Source organism: Oncorhynchus kisutch, linkage group LG1 (assembly GCF_002021735.2).
Source record: "Oncorhynchus kisutch isolate 150728-3 linkage group LG1, Okis_V2, whole genome shotgun sequence".
In the NCBI taxonomy this organism is placed as follows: domain Eukaryota; kingdom Metazoa; phylum Chordata; class Actinopteri; order Salmoniformes; family Salmonidae; genus Oncorhynchus; species Oncorhynchus kisutch.
The window spans coordinates 19,808,812-19,824,335 of record NC_034174.2 but is presented as its reverse complement, the minus strand read 5'-3'; the positions used below and the strand labels follow the sequence as shown (position 1 = coordinate 19,824,335).

At 40.7% G+C, this 15,524-nt stretch overlaps 3 protein-coding genes across 5 annotated transcripts; 1 reads left to right on the top strand and 2 right to left on the bottom strand.

The window, feature by feature from the left end:
• Positions 1-1,724: 1,724 nt before the first annotated feature.
• On the bottom strand, positions 1,725-3,084 carry LOC109898062 (vasopressin V2 receptor-like). The gene is made up of 2 exons (XM_020492834.2): positions 2,220-3,084; positions 1,725-2,007 (listed from the first exon to the last, which is right to left on the bottom strand). The coding sequence occupies exons 1-2, from the start codon at positions 3,082-3,084 to the stop codon at positions 1,802-1,804; spliced, it is 1,071 nt and encodes a 356-aa protein (XP_020348423.1). The 3' UTR covers positions 1,725-1,801.
• Positions 3,085-3,410: 326 nt separating this feature from the next.
• Positions 3,411-8,879, bottom strand: trnt1 (tRNA nucleotidyl transferase, CCA-adding, 1). Of its 3 annotated transcripts, none has more exons than XM_020492844.2 (8): positions 8,707-8,813; positions 8,227-8,369; positions 6,214-6,407; positions 5,840-5,978; positions 5,614-5,740; positions 5,276-5,469; positions 4,807-5,060; positions 3,411-4,654 (listed from the first exon to the last, which is right to left on the bottom strand). In XM_020492844.2, exons 2-8 carry the CDS (start codon positions 8,360-8,362, stop codon positions 4,406-4,408), a joined length of 1,293 nt encoding a protein of 430 aa, XP_020348433.1. In that variant the 5' UTR covers positions 8,363-8,369; positions 8,707-8,813; the 3' UTR covers positions 3,411-4,405. The 3 variants fall into 3 exon arrangements, with proteins under 3 accessions (XP_020348433.1, XP_031649802.1, XP_020348441.1); XM_031793942.1 differs by having other exon boundaries at positions 3,785-4,654; positions 8,805-8,879; XM_020492852.2 differs by having other exon boundaries at positions 3,785-4,654; positions 8,217-8,369; positions 8,707-8,787.
• A 158-nt stretch (positions 8,880-9,037) lies between these two features.
• On the top strand, positions 9,038-12,912 carry LOC109898082 (PRA1 family protein 3-like). Its single transcript, XM_020492866.2, has 3 exons — positions 9,038-9,534; positions 11,417-11,634; positions 11,825-12,912. Exons 1-3 carry the CDS (start codon positions 9,212-9,214, stop codon positions 12,001-12,003), a joined length of 720 nt encoding a protein of 239 aa, XP_020348455.1. The 5' UTR covers positions 9,038-9,211; the 3' UTR covers positions 12,004-12,912.
• The last annotated feature ends 2,612 nt before the right edge of the window (positions 12,913-15,524 follow it).

The following is a 15,524-nucleotide window of genomic DNA, read 5'->3' as shown; positions in this document are numbered from 1 at the left end:
TTTAGGTTATGTCGATGTAGGACTCGTTTAACTGTGTATACAGATACTTTTGTACCTATTTCTTCCAGCATCTTCACAAGGTCCTTTGCTGTTGTTCTGGGATTGATTTGCACTTTTCGCACAAAAGTGCATTCATCTCTAAGAGACAGAACACATCTCCTTTCTGAGCGGTATGATGGCTGCGTGGTCCTATGGTGTTTATACTTGCGTACTATTGTTTGTACAGATTTACGTGGTACATTCAGGCAGGGCGGCAGGGTAGCCTAGTGGTTAGAGCGTTGGACTAGTAACCGAAAGGTTGCAAGTTTGAATCCCCGAGCTGACAAGGTACAAATCTGTCATTCTGCCCCTGAACAGGCAGTTAACCCACTGTTCCTAAGCTGTCATTGAAAATAACAATTTGTTCTTAACTGACTTGCCTAGTAAAATAAAAATTTGGAAATTGCTCCCAAGGATGAACCAGACTTGTTGAGTTTATTTTTATTTTTACAGGGACAGTGCACATTAATCAACATTTCAGTAAAAGTGCCGGTTTTAGCCAACCGGCTAATTTTCAACCGCAGTCCCTGGGCAGGTTATTAAAAACAATTACAATATAAACAATAACAACATAGAACAAGCAAGACATAGCAACATAGGACAAGCAAGACATAGCATACAGACAGAGCAACATAGGACAAGCAAGACGTAGCATACAGACAGAGCAGCATAAAACAAAAAGCAGCAAGACAAAATTCATAAAAGCAACAAAGTGTTTCCACACCTCACAAGCTACAGACAATAGACAACATGGAGAGTGGCAACACACAGCTAGGGACCATGTTCACAAATCTGATTGACCTTTAGCCATGTCTTCAAGCATTTTGTGAAAGTGTGATATGTGGTGCAGTTATGTGTGTCTGATGGCAGTGTATTCCAGACATGGGAAGCTCTCACAGAGAATGCAGATTTACTACAGGTGCTTTTCCTTAGGGGAACTATACAGTCACCTCTCATGGCAGACCTTGTGGATCTGCTGCCATATGTCTGGGTTTTCTGTTTAACAAAAATATTGAGTGGAGGGGGAGCCAGGCCATTGAGGATCTTGATTACAAGACATGCGTCGGTGTATTGCACAAGATTTTCCCAACTCAAGAGCTCATGCTTTCTAAGGATGTGACAATGATGATGGCTATTGGGCTTCCTATCAAGCACTTTGAGAGCCTGTTTGTAGACAGACTGAATAGGTTTTAATGTTGTACAGCAAGCTTGGGCCCAACTAGTCAAGCAGTATGTTAAGTGGGGGAGTATCATAGATTTGAAGTACAGTTTTGCTACCTCTGTAGACCTTGTGGAGGTCTACAATTCTCTTTCTGAGGTCTGGCTGATTTCTTTTGATTTTCCCATAATGTCAAGCAAAGAGGCTTTGAGTTTGAAGGTAGGCCTTGAAATACATCCACAGGTACACCTCCAATTGACTCAATGATGTCAATTAGCCTATCAGAAGCTTCTAAAGCCATGACATAATTTAATGTAATTTTCCAAGCTGTTTAAAGGCACAGTCAAGTTAGTGTGTGTAAACTTCTGTCCCACTGGAATTGTGATACAGTGAATTATAAGTGAAATAATCCTGTCTGTAAACAATTGTTGAGAAAAATTACTTGTGTCATGCAGAAAGTAGATGTCCTAATCAACTTGCCAAAACTAGTTTTAGAACTAGAAAAATGAGTTTTAATGGCTCCAACCTAAGTGTATGTAAACTTCCGACTTCAACTGTATACATCAAGCTCTATCAGCCCGAGAGGGCGCTGTGCCGCTTGTTTCATCTGGATTCGGAAAGGCTCTTAAAACTGATGTACAAGGAGCTGACCACAGTGGCTTCTTCTTGTATGGAGTCCTTAATGTCCGACTGGCTAACACACACCGCCATGAGTCTCTTGGGGAGCTTCCCGCTGAAGAGCAGGTAGATGCAGGGGTTTGCACAGCTGTTCAGACTTGCCAGAAGCATCAGGATAGAGAAAGTTGCAGCTGAAATCAATATTAAAACACAGAATATTCTTATCAAGTAGCAGCATCCTGATTCAATGTAATTCTATACATTTTAGCATAGGCCTACCCCAATTGAAGATAAATCAATTAAACCTACATTGTAAAGTTTTAATTCAGGCATTAAAACATTTGACAATATGATTGAATTCTAGTAGAATTTTAAGTTTTTCTGAATATTGAAGAGCACTTACTCTCAGTGGGTGCTTGGACATCCCAGACAGACCACAGCTGGACAGTGAAGAAAGGAGTCCAACAGATAATGTAGACAAGAACAATAACCACAGTCATCTTCACGGTCTTAATCCTGGCTTTGGACACTCCAGCAACACTACTGGTCCTGGAGTGCAGAGGTTTGGTGACAATTTCCGATGCTTGATGTGTTTTCATGTGAAAGTTGATTTGAACAGCTCGGCAAATACGCACCTGGCAAACGATAACAGTTAAGATTGGCAACACAAATATCACCAGAGTGGTCCAGGTCACGTAAGCTTTTAGTCCCCAAGGTTTGATGAAGTCAGCCCAGCAGTCATAGACACCAGGCGCAATTTGAACTCGGGAGAAGATGAACAGTTGAGGGAGACTGCCGAAGAGGGACACGGACCATGCAACGCACACAGGTACGTTCCAGCTCGCTCTGCGCCTTTGGAAAGTCACCATGGGGTTACAGATGGCTTGGTAGCGATCAATGGTCATCACTACAATCATGTAAGTGGAGGCAAACATGCCAACGACCTGCATGTATTTCACCAGGCGGCAAATTATGTCAGGACCAATGAATCTGTCCGTTACATCCCACATCAGCTGCGGACAAACTTGGAAAAAGGTGACCACCAGGTCTGCCAGGCAAAGGTGAAAAACAAAGACGCGCATCCTCGACAGCTGCTTCCTCCGCTTCCACAGCACCAATAGCAGTACAAAGTTTAAGATTGCGGCACTGAAAAATATGATGCTCAAAAGGGCTATTTCAATTCGAGCCAAGCGCTCATCACGAGGCACATCTTCTGCCAATTCCGTTTCCAAACTTATATTACTATTATTTGAAGTAAAGAAAGTCATAATTTCGCTACAAAATGACACAATTTAAAGATAAAAACTCAAATAATTCGGTCCTTAATTAAGCTAATGTTCACGAATAGTTCAAATATAACTTAACTGCACAGCATATCACAATAATCTAAATCTGCCTTGGAAAAGGTATGCAACTGAAATACACATTTCCTTATGAAAATGTACACATAATTAACAGACTAAAGACGTTAACTGATCTACAGCAATTGTTTAAAGGATAGACCTAGAAAGCGTCTTGACGCGCGAAAACTTTGGAGGTGGATGTCACCAAGTGCGTGCAACGATGTGAATAGAGGAGAGTCGGCAGCAGCAAATTATTTAGATACATATATTGGAAGCGCAGCAGGAGGGAGGGGCTATGCTTCTGCGTCTTTACAATAACGCCTTCTATACATTTTAGAAATAAATTATACATCTGAATAGGTTATACCGGTACTCAGGATTCACTGCAAAAGGCAGAAAGTGGCATGCAATAGTACAACATGATAGGACTAATAGACATCACACAGTAAGCAGCATATATATATATATATATATATATATGAATATCAAAATTAAGTAGAATACCATTTGTATTTTAGTTCAAGTCAAGCTTGTGCGTTATTATATGTGTCACTTAAATATCCTTTCAAAGTTAGGCTATAGTTTAACCTTTTACACACCATCGGCTTTATCTATGAAACATTAATTAAATAGACTAAATATTTAATAAGAGAAAACACACAAAGAAACCACACTATACACAAGCTGCTTTCACCCTCAAGCCATTTGATGAGTTGTCCAAAAAAAAAATCTAAATTCCTGGAGTCATGTTTTTTCTCAGCCCATGAAATACAGATTTATTCAGTTCACTATATTGGTCGAAGAAGACCGTCTTTCTGAGATATGATTATAGGGCATTTAAAACAATTCCACGTGGCTCATTAGCCTTTCATTGCTCAATCTCTCCAATCACCATTGAGAATTGGCAAAATATCCAGTTTTCCACTTAATCGTATTGACTGAATCCCAACTAAAATCCCAACAGCAGACTGGCCAATCTCAAAGGAATTGCAGGGCAGGAAATGTACAAAATAATAGTTCTGATATCAATAATGCCACAGATGTTGAGATACTGCAGTGGCTTAGGTTGATTACAAACTTTCTTCATAGGACAGTGGTGCAGCTGAGAGCATAATACCCAAACTCTAAGTGCTGCACTGGGCTAAATTAGTTAAACACAGTAAATATGATTCAGTCCTTGTGGGGTTTCTTTCTCATTCTCATATTCAACACTGTATGAGGGGGTAACACCTGATACACACTGGAATTATGTCTTGTTAACATGACAAAGCAGCTCGTCTTTGTCCATCTGGTAACGGCTCCTTTTCCACACGTCTCGTAGGTTCTGTAGGGTAGTACCGATCTCCTTGCCAGAGGTGATGCCCATCTTCCTCAAGTCATGCCCACTCACGGGGAAGCGAGGAATGGACCATCTGTTCATCTCTGCCAGTAACTTGTCCTCTCCCTGGTACTTGAGCAGTTCACATACTTTACTCTGAGCATCTACCTCCCGACTCTGCAAACAAGATACATAGAAAGTATCTATCAGACCATGTGGTTCTGTCAGATTGGGCTTCATACACTCAGTTCCAAAAAGGACACCATCTTGACAGTCTTAATTTAAATACAGTAAGTGGTATTACATCAACTCATTTTGACTGTGCTTACATCGATGATAAAGTCAGCGTAGGGCTTCAGGCTGTCTGGATCATCCTGGGACTTATGGAGGTCCTGTCTGTGTTTGACCAGGAACAGACCCAGGTTCTTCTCCTCCCTGGAGACCTTCAGCCTCAGGTCCATCTTCTCCACATCCTGGGAGCAGCGGAACAGGGCCGACAGAACAGTCACGGGCTTGGGAGAATGGTCCTTCACATGCTGCCAGATCCGCTTCATCTCCTCCACGTCGCCCTCTACAGGTAAACCTTGGAATAAAAGTATAACTCTTACACAACTACAATTACAATAACATCTAAAAATACCTATGCTCTAGCTGAGAACATTTATAGTGCTCTGTCACCGGGATGCCCTAAATATAGTGCTTTGAGGTATGCTTTATGTAGTTGGTTGCATGGTTACTATAATTGGTTGCATGACTCCCCATAACATTATTCTTAGCAAACAGGGCTTTCTCCCTCACCTATGTACTGAGCCAGGCCCAGCTCATACATGACCTTTAGTAGGTGGGCAGCATGGTTACCCACCACCATCTTCTTCAGCTCAACCCAGATGCGCTCCCCTGATATGGCTGCCAGGCCACGGGCATTTTCCCTGATGGCCTCCAAGGTGGCAGGGTCATGTTCCGCTGCCTTTACTGACACCCGGCCATAAAACCTGGGGGCAGACCGGGGGATATACACAAGTAAGGACAGAAATAACACGCAGAAACCCTCACATAATAAAGTTTAATTTGTTAATAGCCATAGCCAAGTCCAACAAATACCTGCCCCATTTATACCCCAGACAAGTCTAGATTACCTGAAGTATCGTAGTATTCTCAAGTAGTCCTCCTGAATCCTTTGCTCAGCACAGCCAACAAACTGAACCTTTCGGTTCTTGAGGTCCTCATATCCTTGGAAGTAATCATATAGGGTCCCATCTAACCCTGTTTGGTCAGAAATCAAATAAGACATGTTTTATCCCCCCTTCTAATGTCAAGTTTGGCATTAATTTCAGAAGGGGTGAAAATATACTATAAACACACCTAAAAACATGGAGTTGATGGTGAGGTCTCTACGCTCTGCGTCTTTTTGCCAGTCTGTTGTGAACTCTACCTCTGCATGACGTCCATCCGTCTCAACATCTACACGCAGTGTGGTCACTTCAAAGTTTTCATTGTGAAGCTAGAGATGAAAAGACAAATGTCATGTGTTTTAAAGCAACAAACACACAGGCCTACTGTACAGCAGAATTCACGCTACATTGACTTTTAACACTTCACCCCATCATAACAAAATCAGACTGTAGAAAGAAATGTAGTGTAAGAGAAAATTTCAGCATCCAAAATGTGAGACTGATGTGATCTGGAATATTTGTGTATAGCTGGTCAAACTGCACATCAATCTTGGGTACTCTTACTCGAGCAGTGATGGTCCCATGCTTCTCCCCTTTATTGTTGATCATCCTGATCCCTGCATTCTGGAACATGCTCTTCATCTCCTCTGGTGTTGCTGTGGTCGCAAAGTCCACATCCTCTGGCCGCTCCCCAGACAAGAGGTCCCTCACAGCACCCCCTGCTATCCTCAGCTCAAACTTGTGCTTCTCAAAGATCTCTATGGAGAAATACAGTAGGGCAAAAAAGTATTTAGTCAGACACCAATTGTGCAAGTTCTCCCACTTAAAAAGATGAGAGAGGCCTGTAATTTTCATCATAGGTACACTTCAACTATGACAGAAAAAAAATGATGAAAAAAATCCAGAAAATCACATTGTAGGATTTTTAATTAATTTCTTTGCAAATTATGGTGGAAAATAAGTATTTGGTCACCTACAAACAAGCAAGATTTCTGGCTCTCACAGACCTGTAACGAGTGGAGGACAGGCTCCTCTGTCCTCCACTCGTTACCTGTATTAATGGCACCTGTTTGAACTTGTTATCAGTATAAAAGACACCTGTCCACAACCTCAAACAGTCACACTCCAAACTCCACTATGGCCAAGACCAAAGAGCTGTCAAAGGACACCAGAAACAAAATTGTAGACCTGCACCAGGCTGGGAAGACTGAATCTGCAATAGGTAAGCAGTTTGGTTTAAAGAAATCAACTGTGGGAGCAATTATTAGGAAATGGAAGACATACAAGACCACTGATAATCTCCCTAGATCTGGGGCTCCACGGAAGATCTCACCCTGTGGGGTCAAAATGATCACAAGAACGGCGAGCAAAAATCCCAGAACCACACGGGGGTCCTAGGGAATGACCTGCAGAGAGCTGGGACCAAAGTAACAAAGCCTGCCATCAGTAACACACTACGCCGCCAGGGACTCAAATCCTGCAGTGTCAAACGTGTCCCCCTGCTTAAGCCAGTACATGTCCAGGCCCGTCTGAAGTTTAGACAGCATTTGGATGATCCAGAAAAAGATTGGGAGAGTGTCATATGGTCAGATGAAACCAAAATATAACTTTTTGGTAAACTCAACTCATCGTGTTTGGAGGACAAAGAATGCTGAGTTGCATCCAAAGAACACCATACCTACTGTGAAGCATGGGGATGGAAACATCATGCTTTGGGGCTGTTTTTCTGCAAAGGGACCAGGACAACTGATCCGTGTAAAGGAAAGAATAAATGGGGCCATGTATCGTGAGATTGAGTGAAAACCTCCTTCCATCAGCAAGGGCATTGAAGATGAAACGTGGCTGGGTCTTTCAGCATGACAATGATCCCAAACACACCGCCCGGGCAACGAAGGAATGGCTTCGTAAGAAGCATTTCAAGGTCCTGGAGTGGCCTAGCCAGTCTCCAGATCTCAACCCCAAAGAAAATCTTTGGAGGGAGTTGAAAGTCCGTGTTGCCCAGCAACAGCCCCAAAACATCACTGCTCTAGAGGAGATCTGCATGGGGGAATGGGCCAAAATACCAGCAACAGTGTGTGAAAACCTTGTGAAGACTTACAGAAAACTTTTGACCTCTGTCATTGCCAACAAAGGGTATATAATTGATAAACTTTTGTTATTGACCAAATATTTATTTTCCACCATAATTTGCAAATAAATTCATTAAAAATCCTACAATGTGATTTTCTGGATTTTTTTCTCCTCATTTTGTCTGTCATAGTTGAAGTGTACCTATGATGAAAATTACAGGCCTCTCTTCTTTTTAAGTGGGAGAACATGCACAATTGGTGGCTGATACTTTTTTGCCCCACTGTACAGGGCTCCCTTGTGAAAGCGTTCTCTCAATGTCCCAGTTTAAATAAAGGTTCATCATTTTACAAATCACTAAGTAGAGAAATGGGTTATTTTTAAACTCCCGAGGATAAACTTATTCTGAGCAGTTCTCATCTTCCACTTTCTGCTTGTGAGGTTAAGTGCCACTGACCTAGACTTTGATGTAGCCAAATTGGTTGGTGGCAAAAATGTACCTGCTCTCACCTGCTATGCCATTCAGTCCATCGCTGAATAAGGACTTGAACTCTGTAGTCTTCAGCTGCATGGTGAAGAGACTTCTGGCACTCCAAGTGAGACTAACTCTGCTAATCACCACAGGATTCAGGATTCTCCCCCACATCTAGATACTGTCGTTGAGCAGAGCAAGTCAATGTTAGCTATAGCTAGCTGTGGTTAGCTAGCTAACGTTAACTATTGATGTGCAATTGCAGTGAATTAACTTGTGGGGGTTGCCACACACATTCAGCTAGTTTAGAGACCAAACAACTATCGTAATATTATCATTACAGCTAGTAGCTGGTTAGCACAGAAATTGGATTCCATGTTCCACTAGCTATTGCTAGATAATTTAGCAAACTGAAGCGAGTATATTTGCTCTTGTAAGCGACATATATTTAAAAAGTACATCTGGTAAAGTACAATTGTATCATCATGCAGCTGGCTATTAATCTCATATGGACAGACCTGCAATAAAATATGAATAATTTCCCTTCTTTGGGGATGTTGGTAGAAACATTATTCCCGTTCCATACTTGTTCTGCTACAGCAGGAAGTGTACTTACTTTCACCACAGGAAGTCGCTGACTGTGACCAATAAGAGTGTGATTCGTCATATAAAGGGCGGGTACAGAAGAAACAATTTCATTCGAATAATTTTTTGAATTACTGTTACTTTGTTGCAATTTATTTGACACTTTTGGCCTCAGTCACTTTGTTACTACAGTTGCGCAATGTCTAGCAGCGTAGAACATTTCCCTAAACTAAGTACTAATTCCACTTGTCAGCTCATTTTGACTGAGCGAGAGAGAGGTGAAAATACTGTAAATATATGTATGGTTGATAACTATTTGAAATTGATTCAATAGATTACTCTAAAATCAATTAACTGTTATCAGAGAGATTATAAAACGCATTTTCAGCACGCTAGATAAATGACTCCGTAGCCTCTGATCAGACCATTCATTGATCTATGGGTTCTACAGGGTGGTACTTCGAAAGCTATCGCGAGAAACTGAACATTTTTTATTTAGTGACTGTTGAATCTGATCTTCTGTTTGCTGTAGCCTACAACAAGCCGAGTCATTATATTATACACTCTTCACACAGTAGCCACATGGCTAGGGTAGAACTCACACCGCTGAAACCCTGGGACGATTTCTTCCCAGGTTCCGACCGATTTGCTAAACCAGACGCGAGAGATTTACCTAGATGGAACAACAGGGTTGTCAACAACTTGCTTTATTATCAGACAAACTATTTTGCAATGGCTATCATTGTTTTCCTTATTGTGGGGTAAGTAGCATGAGACACTGTCCACAATTTGTATCCAGAACATAACATATCTGGTGTGTCATACTACACTCAGGTTAAAATGGGCTGGGTGATATATTAAATGTGCAGAAATCACTCAGCCATTTCCTGTTTGCTAAAATGTTAATAGTTTGCCTAATTTCAGTTTATGTGATTAAACAAGCAATGTATAGTGTCGAGAATCATTGTACCTTCAAAACTGCAGTACAATATATTTTCAATACCAGGAAATAGTATCTTCAGCTGTTTGGAGCTAGTTTACAAAATCGAAAGTAAAAAGACTAACTAAACCTAAGGACGGGAAGCATATAAATAGTGAACATTTAATAGATATACTGCGTCTTAGACTTGCTCTATAACTTTCATTTTTATGTGAATCTGGTCAGTCGCCCAAAAAGTTACATATTGCAGCTTTAAGTGTTGGGAAATCTGATTTACTGTTGTTCACCATCACTAGTTATAACAGTTAACATCAATTAAAACTACAATCTTGGATTCGTTTATCAGCTAAATGACAGCCGCTCCTTGTTTTGGGATACATTGTTAGGTTATTCTTGTTTGTGTGTGTGTGTATGAACAATGGAGTATAATTTGGGATATGATAGGGTTAAACAGTTGTGCTATTGAGCTGAGCCATTTATAAGTTCTTAAAGAATAATTTGATCAATGGCCATTAAACAGATTCTCAGATCCCAGATTGCACCTTTAACTAATGCCTGAAATTAAAGTTGGGTCTCATTAGCTAATTATGGATGCAGGGACTCACTTTAAAGTCTAAACATAGGAGCTGCCCATAGCAGCTGTTATGGCACTATGTGGCTACTATGCATGATGTTGATGTTCCTCCAAACGTCACTCTGTAGGTACTGGTCCTCTATTGCCAAAGACGAAGCACCCACCTGGGTGATGCAATGGCTGCTGAAAAGCACACAACAAGCCACCACATCTTGGCAGTGGTTAATCTCTGGATGCAGCATGCAGTCCTTGTTGTGGTTATTCCCAACAGATGAAAGCCGGGACTGCATTATTTAAATTCAAACAGCCATTTAGCTAGCTATTGCAAATGCAATGCTTTTCTTTGTATGTTATCACATTAACATTTAATTTCACAATGATTTTAGAAAATTAATATAAACCCTTGCTAGTGTCTAATTCGTTATTTTTTTTCTAGAATTGCTTAGATTTACAATGTGTAATTTCACAAATGGTGGTATCCTGTCATGACTGCATAACTAACAATTGATCACCAAAATCACTATAGAGGAAGGGTTTTTACTTTAAAAATGTGGATTCAGTTTTTCAAAAAAATTGTCATCTTTTGGCTAGGCCTACTTGGTTATGATGACACACCGCTGCTATGGTGGTCAACTACTAGGCCCCTAATCCCTGCTCACTTATCAGCTGCTGTTCTAGATCACAGGGATATGAGAAACAGCTGTCGTTATTCACTGGAGGTTGGGCAAAGTTCACTATTGGAGTCGGAAGACATAACGTCCAGGAGTCATATTATCTTAAACAACACTCTTGAATGAAGTTTGAGACAAACCATTGGAAATGATAATATTCCTAACATTGCACCATAGGGCTATGTCAAAACTACTTGCTGTGTAAATGTCCCACTCATCCTTCAGTGGGTTATTCTTTTGTAGATTCACTTCTGTAACATATCATAATCTTTTAAATTGCTCTCATTGTGGTTGTTAATGAAACATCTTTTGTATAAATATTTGCATTTGGGCTAAAAAAAGTCACGTTGATGTGTTGACAACCTATCACCACTAGATGGTATCCATGACTACATGAAATATCAAGTGTTCCACCCACCCAGTCCTCTCATTATGTTGTGGTATGTGTTTCCCTGCAGGTTTCTCAACCCTATGGGCATGTTCATGGGCATGGCAGTGGTGTCGCTGGTCTTCCTGGGCTCAGTGTGGGCTGGAGAGAATAAGGTCATGATCAAAGACTTTAAGAGGCAGAACCCCACATTATTTGTCATGGCAGTGATGGTAGCCAGCTACTTTCTTATGTCTCTCTTCGATGGTGTCATGGTCTTCATGTTTGGGATCACATTTCCTATTCTCTGTAAGTTTAACGGTTTGGTATTAAATGTTTCTTTAAGTTACACCACAATTATGCCATTGGTAAATAAATAGGCAAACTTGAATTGAAGTTATTCCAATTTGAAAATATCCTGGAGGTATTACTTACATTGGTGTTTTTGCATTAGTGCAAAGTAAGGGTATTAATCTGCTTCTATATATTTTGACTTCAGTGATCTTTGTACATGCCTCACTTCGACTTCGCAACATGAAGAATAAACTGGAGAATAAGATAGAGGGGGCGGGTCTGAAGAAGTCACCAATGGGTATTCTACTGGAGGCGCTGGGCCAGCAGGAAGAGAGCCTGCAGAAGATCCAGGAGTTCCTTGAGGGGAAACCCAAAGAAGGATGAACTCTACACAGAAAACCAACAACACACACGCCACAGTCCCTATGTCCCTGATTAATGGGAATGCGTTCCTTTGCACACCCCCTTTAATGTGCAGTCTCAATGCATTCAATCAATGTTGGATAGAAATCATTGTAATACATGTTTGAACACTTCAGCTACAAACCGTATAGCCCGTATAGCCTATCTCGCATGCAGGTATATGTGTGTTTGTTGGTTTAGTCTAGAGAACATGTGTTGAAAACCGAAGCTTTAATTTTACTTCAGAATATTTGTTACTCCACCCAGAACTTGTCAGAACCCTTCTTTCAAGTAGTGATGACAGCATCTCGATACTGGCTCACATCCTTGCTATGCAATGTTGCAAACAAGTTGCAAATTACTATTCCTTGTTGAATGTATTTGTGTGTGTAGGTGGGCAAATGTTTCCAAATCCCACATGCAATATTTACACAACCTGTTCATGCTTTGTGACTTTTGTAAATATAACAAGAGTGAAAACATTGTGGTGTTAAAAGCACATCTGTGACCTGACAGATTGAGGTCACTTGGTTTGAAAAAATAAACAAACAGAACTATGTTTTATTGTTCCATGAATGAATTCAGTTCTCGCAAATGAAGCGGTAGTGAATTAGGTTTTTTAAACGCTGTGGATTCTCTCTCTGAAGTGTATACAAACATTGTAATGTGAAAATTCTGATTTGTGGAGAGTAGAACTTTACTACCTTTATTTCTAAGCTTTACTACATTTTTGGTTACCGTCTTCAAAGGATCTGAATTATTTAATTTATGCTTAATTATTTTCAATTAAGAGAATCTGACAGGCTTGCCTATGAGAGGCTGTGAAATCACTGTGGATGATAAATGATTGTGTAAAATAAATATATCACTGCCAAACTATTCTGAAGGCAAGAGAGTATCAAGTGTTTTATTTTGTACAGGGTGTTTTTCCTCACTAAATTCAAAGGTGTATTTAACTACAACATTGGATGGAAAGTAGCCCTACATTTTACTCTAATAAAATAAGAACCAGACTAAAGAACCAAGCCAATGCTTTGTGTCCTGGTGCATATGAGAGAGATGTAGAACTTTAATGTGGTGTATTTCATAATCGCATCAAATGGTCTTTAAACAAGTATATGATTTAGAACTTCAAAGTAATAAGGGGTACTAACCTATGTCCATCAGCATTCACTCAGCACCTCACACTAATCTAATCTCCATAGTACCTCCAAGGTTATGGATGATCTAACTTCTCCCTCCTCCGCACTTGTCCCAATGCTAATCAATAGGCTGCAGTAGATTATAGTGAAGAGCAGAGTACTGCACAGTCAGTGACAGAGTGGATTCATCTGCAGTCACTCGCTTCCCAACCCCTAAACCTTCTCTGGATTGCGGTGTCAGCTACTTCAACCAGGCTCACATTGGAAATGTATTACAAATCCCAAAGTGGGCTCTCTCTATTGCACTCTCCACTTAGACATCTTGCACATAAAGTTTTTAAGAAAGGTTTATGATTTACATAACAATAGTCTTTGGGGGTGTGTGTGCATATGGGGGAGAGAGAGATAAAGACAAAGTAGAGGGCAGGAGCTGATGACCTCAGGTGCAGTGCTTTAAGTTCATGTTCAGCTGCAAAGCCTTATTTGAGCTCTCAGAGAACTGATTCATGTCCCCTCCTGCAGTAATCTTCCTTCATGAAGACTACATTGATCAACGTGGGAGCACACGAACGCACACGGCCCAGCGGCAGTTAACCCAAGTAAAGTCTAGTCTCAGAGCAGAAAACACAGTGGAGGCCCTTGTTCTCTATCTCTCTCCCCTGCAGCTGTTGTACTTATCCACACAAACATAAGTGTCTGTTGTGTGCAGCAGCTCACCCAACAGGCATGTGTCTTTGGTCTATTGCCTCCTGATCTGAACAGACGTGAAGTGTGAGGCTTTAAGAACAGACACATTACTCTGGCAAGGAGCCTAGTGAGGAAACATCCTTTGTGCTGCAGAGACTCTCAAAAACACATGAATCTTTGTTGTAGTGTTTGGAATATTTCAACCTGGACTTAGGGGTAGACGTAACATAGTAAATGTAAATCTGGGACACTACAATTAGAATGATATGTTATGTTTCATATGGTATGTATTAATTTGAGGATTTCCATTATCCATTTTGTATGATATATTACGAATTGCAATTCTTACAATCTGTTAAGAATTTCTTGTGGCTAATATTAGCTAGATGGCTAACGCTAGCACAGTGGATAATGTTAGCTAGACTAGGGGTTAGAGGTTAGGGTTGGGGTTAGGTTAGGAGTTGGGTTACAGGGTTAGTGTTAGGGTAAGGGTTAGCTAACATGATAAGTAGTTGCAAAGTAGGTAAAAAGTAGTAAGTAAAGTTGTTAAATAGCAAAGTTGTTAAATAGCTAAAATGCAAAACTTGCCCATGATGAAATTCAAGGACGCAACCTTTGGGTTGCTTGACGTTCACGTTATACGCCCACCAATCCATCCACCACGACCAACCACCCTACTTTCGTTTTTGCCTTAAGTAACCGTCTGTCTTATGTAACCATACCAAATGTTACATATCATACTAATTTGAATGTCCCGGATTTAGGTTTACTATGTTATGTCTACTCTGAGACCTGGATGAATAATTTGAACTGGGATTCAACAGTGATATCTAATTGGTCACCACCGTCAGACCATGACCACACCAACAGGTGTCTTTTACTTTCCTGTATGAATACATTTGACCACAGTTGGCTGGCATGGAGTTTGTATTTAGCATTTTGACACACTGTGTTTTCCTCATGTGCTGTTACTGGTTTGAAGATTACATCTGTCTCTTGTTCTCTTTGTTGCAACAACTCAGTCTTTGGCATGAAAGGTAGTAATTCAGCATAACGCAACATTCATTAAGTGTCAGCTAATCCAGGCACACTTCAACCCTGTGAGCTGGCTGTGCATCCGTTGACCCATCATGCCCCCCGGCATGCTTGGCTTGCCTGAGAGGCTTTGGGATGGTTAAGCTGGTTAGCCTCATCATCAGTCCAACAAACAATCTGTCATTCACCAGCTTTGTGCTATGGGGTCTCTCATCGTAAAGCGTGATGTTCACTGTACAACACAGAGATGATGACCATAACAATCCTGTCAGTCTGTTATATCCTGATGAGACCACTTTAACCTGCAGAGGAGATATCTCTATCCTATATTACTCATGGGATGGTTATACATGATCTCATGAACAATGAACTCCAAGCTCCAGCTATCCACTCCAGCTATCCACTCCTCAACTATAAGGAGTATCCCACTGGGCAAAAACTGGTTGAATCAATATTGTTTCCATGTCATTTCAACAAAAAAATGAAATGTGATGATGAAACAACATGAAAAACAGATTGGATTTGAAAGAAATTCATCAAAGTGAGGGAATTTCGTTTTTTTTCACCAAATGTTTAACCTAAATCCAATGACATGGTGAATGTTTTGATGATTTCACATTGAATTCACATTCGTTGATA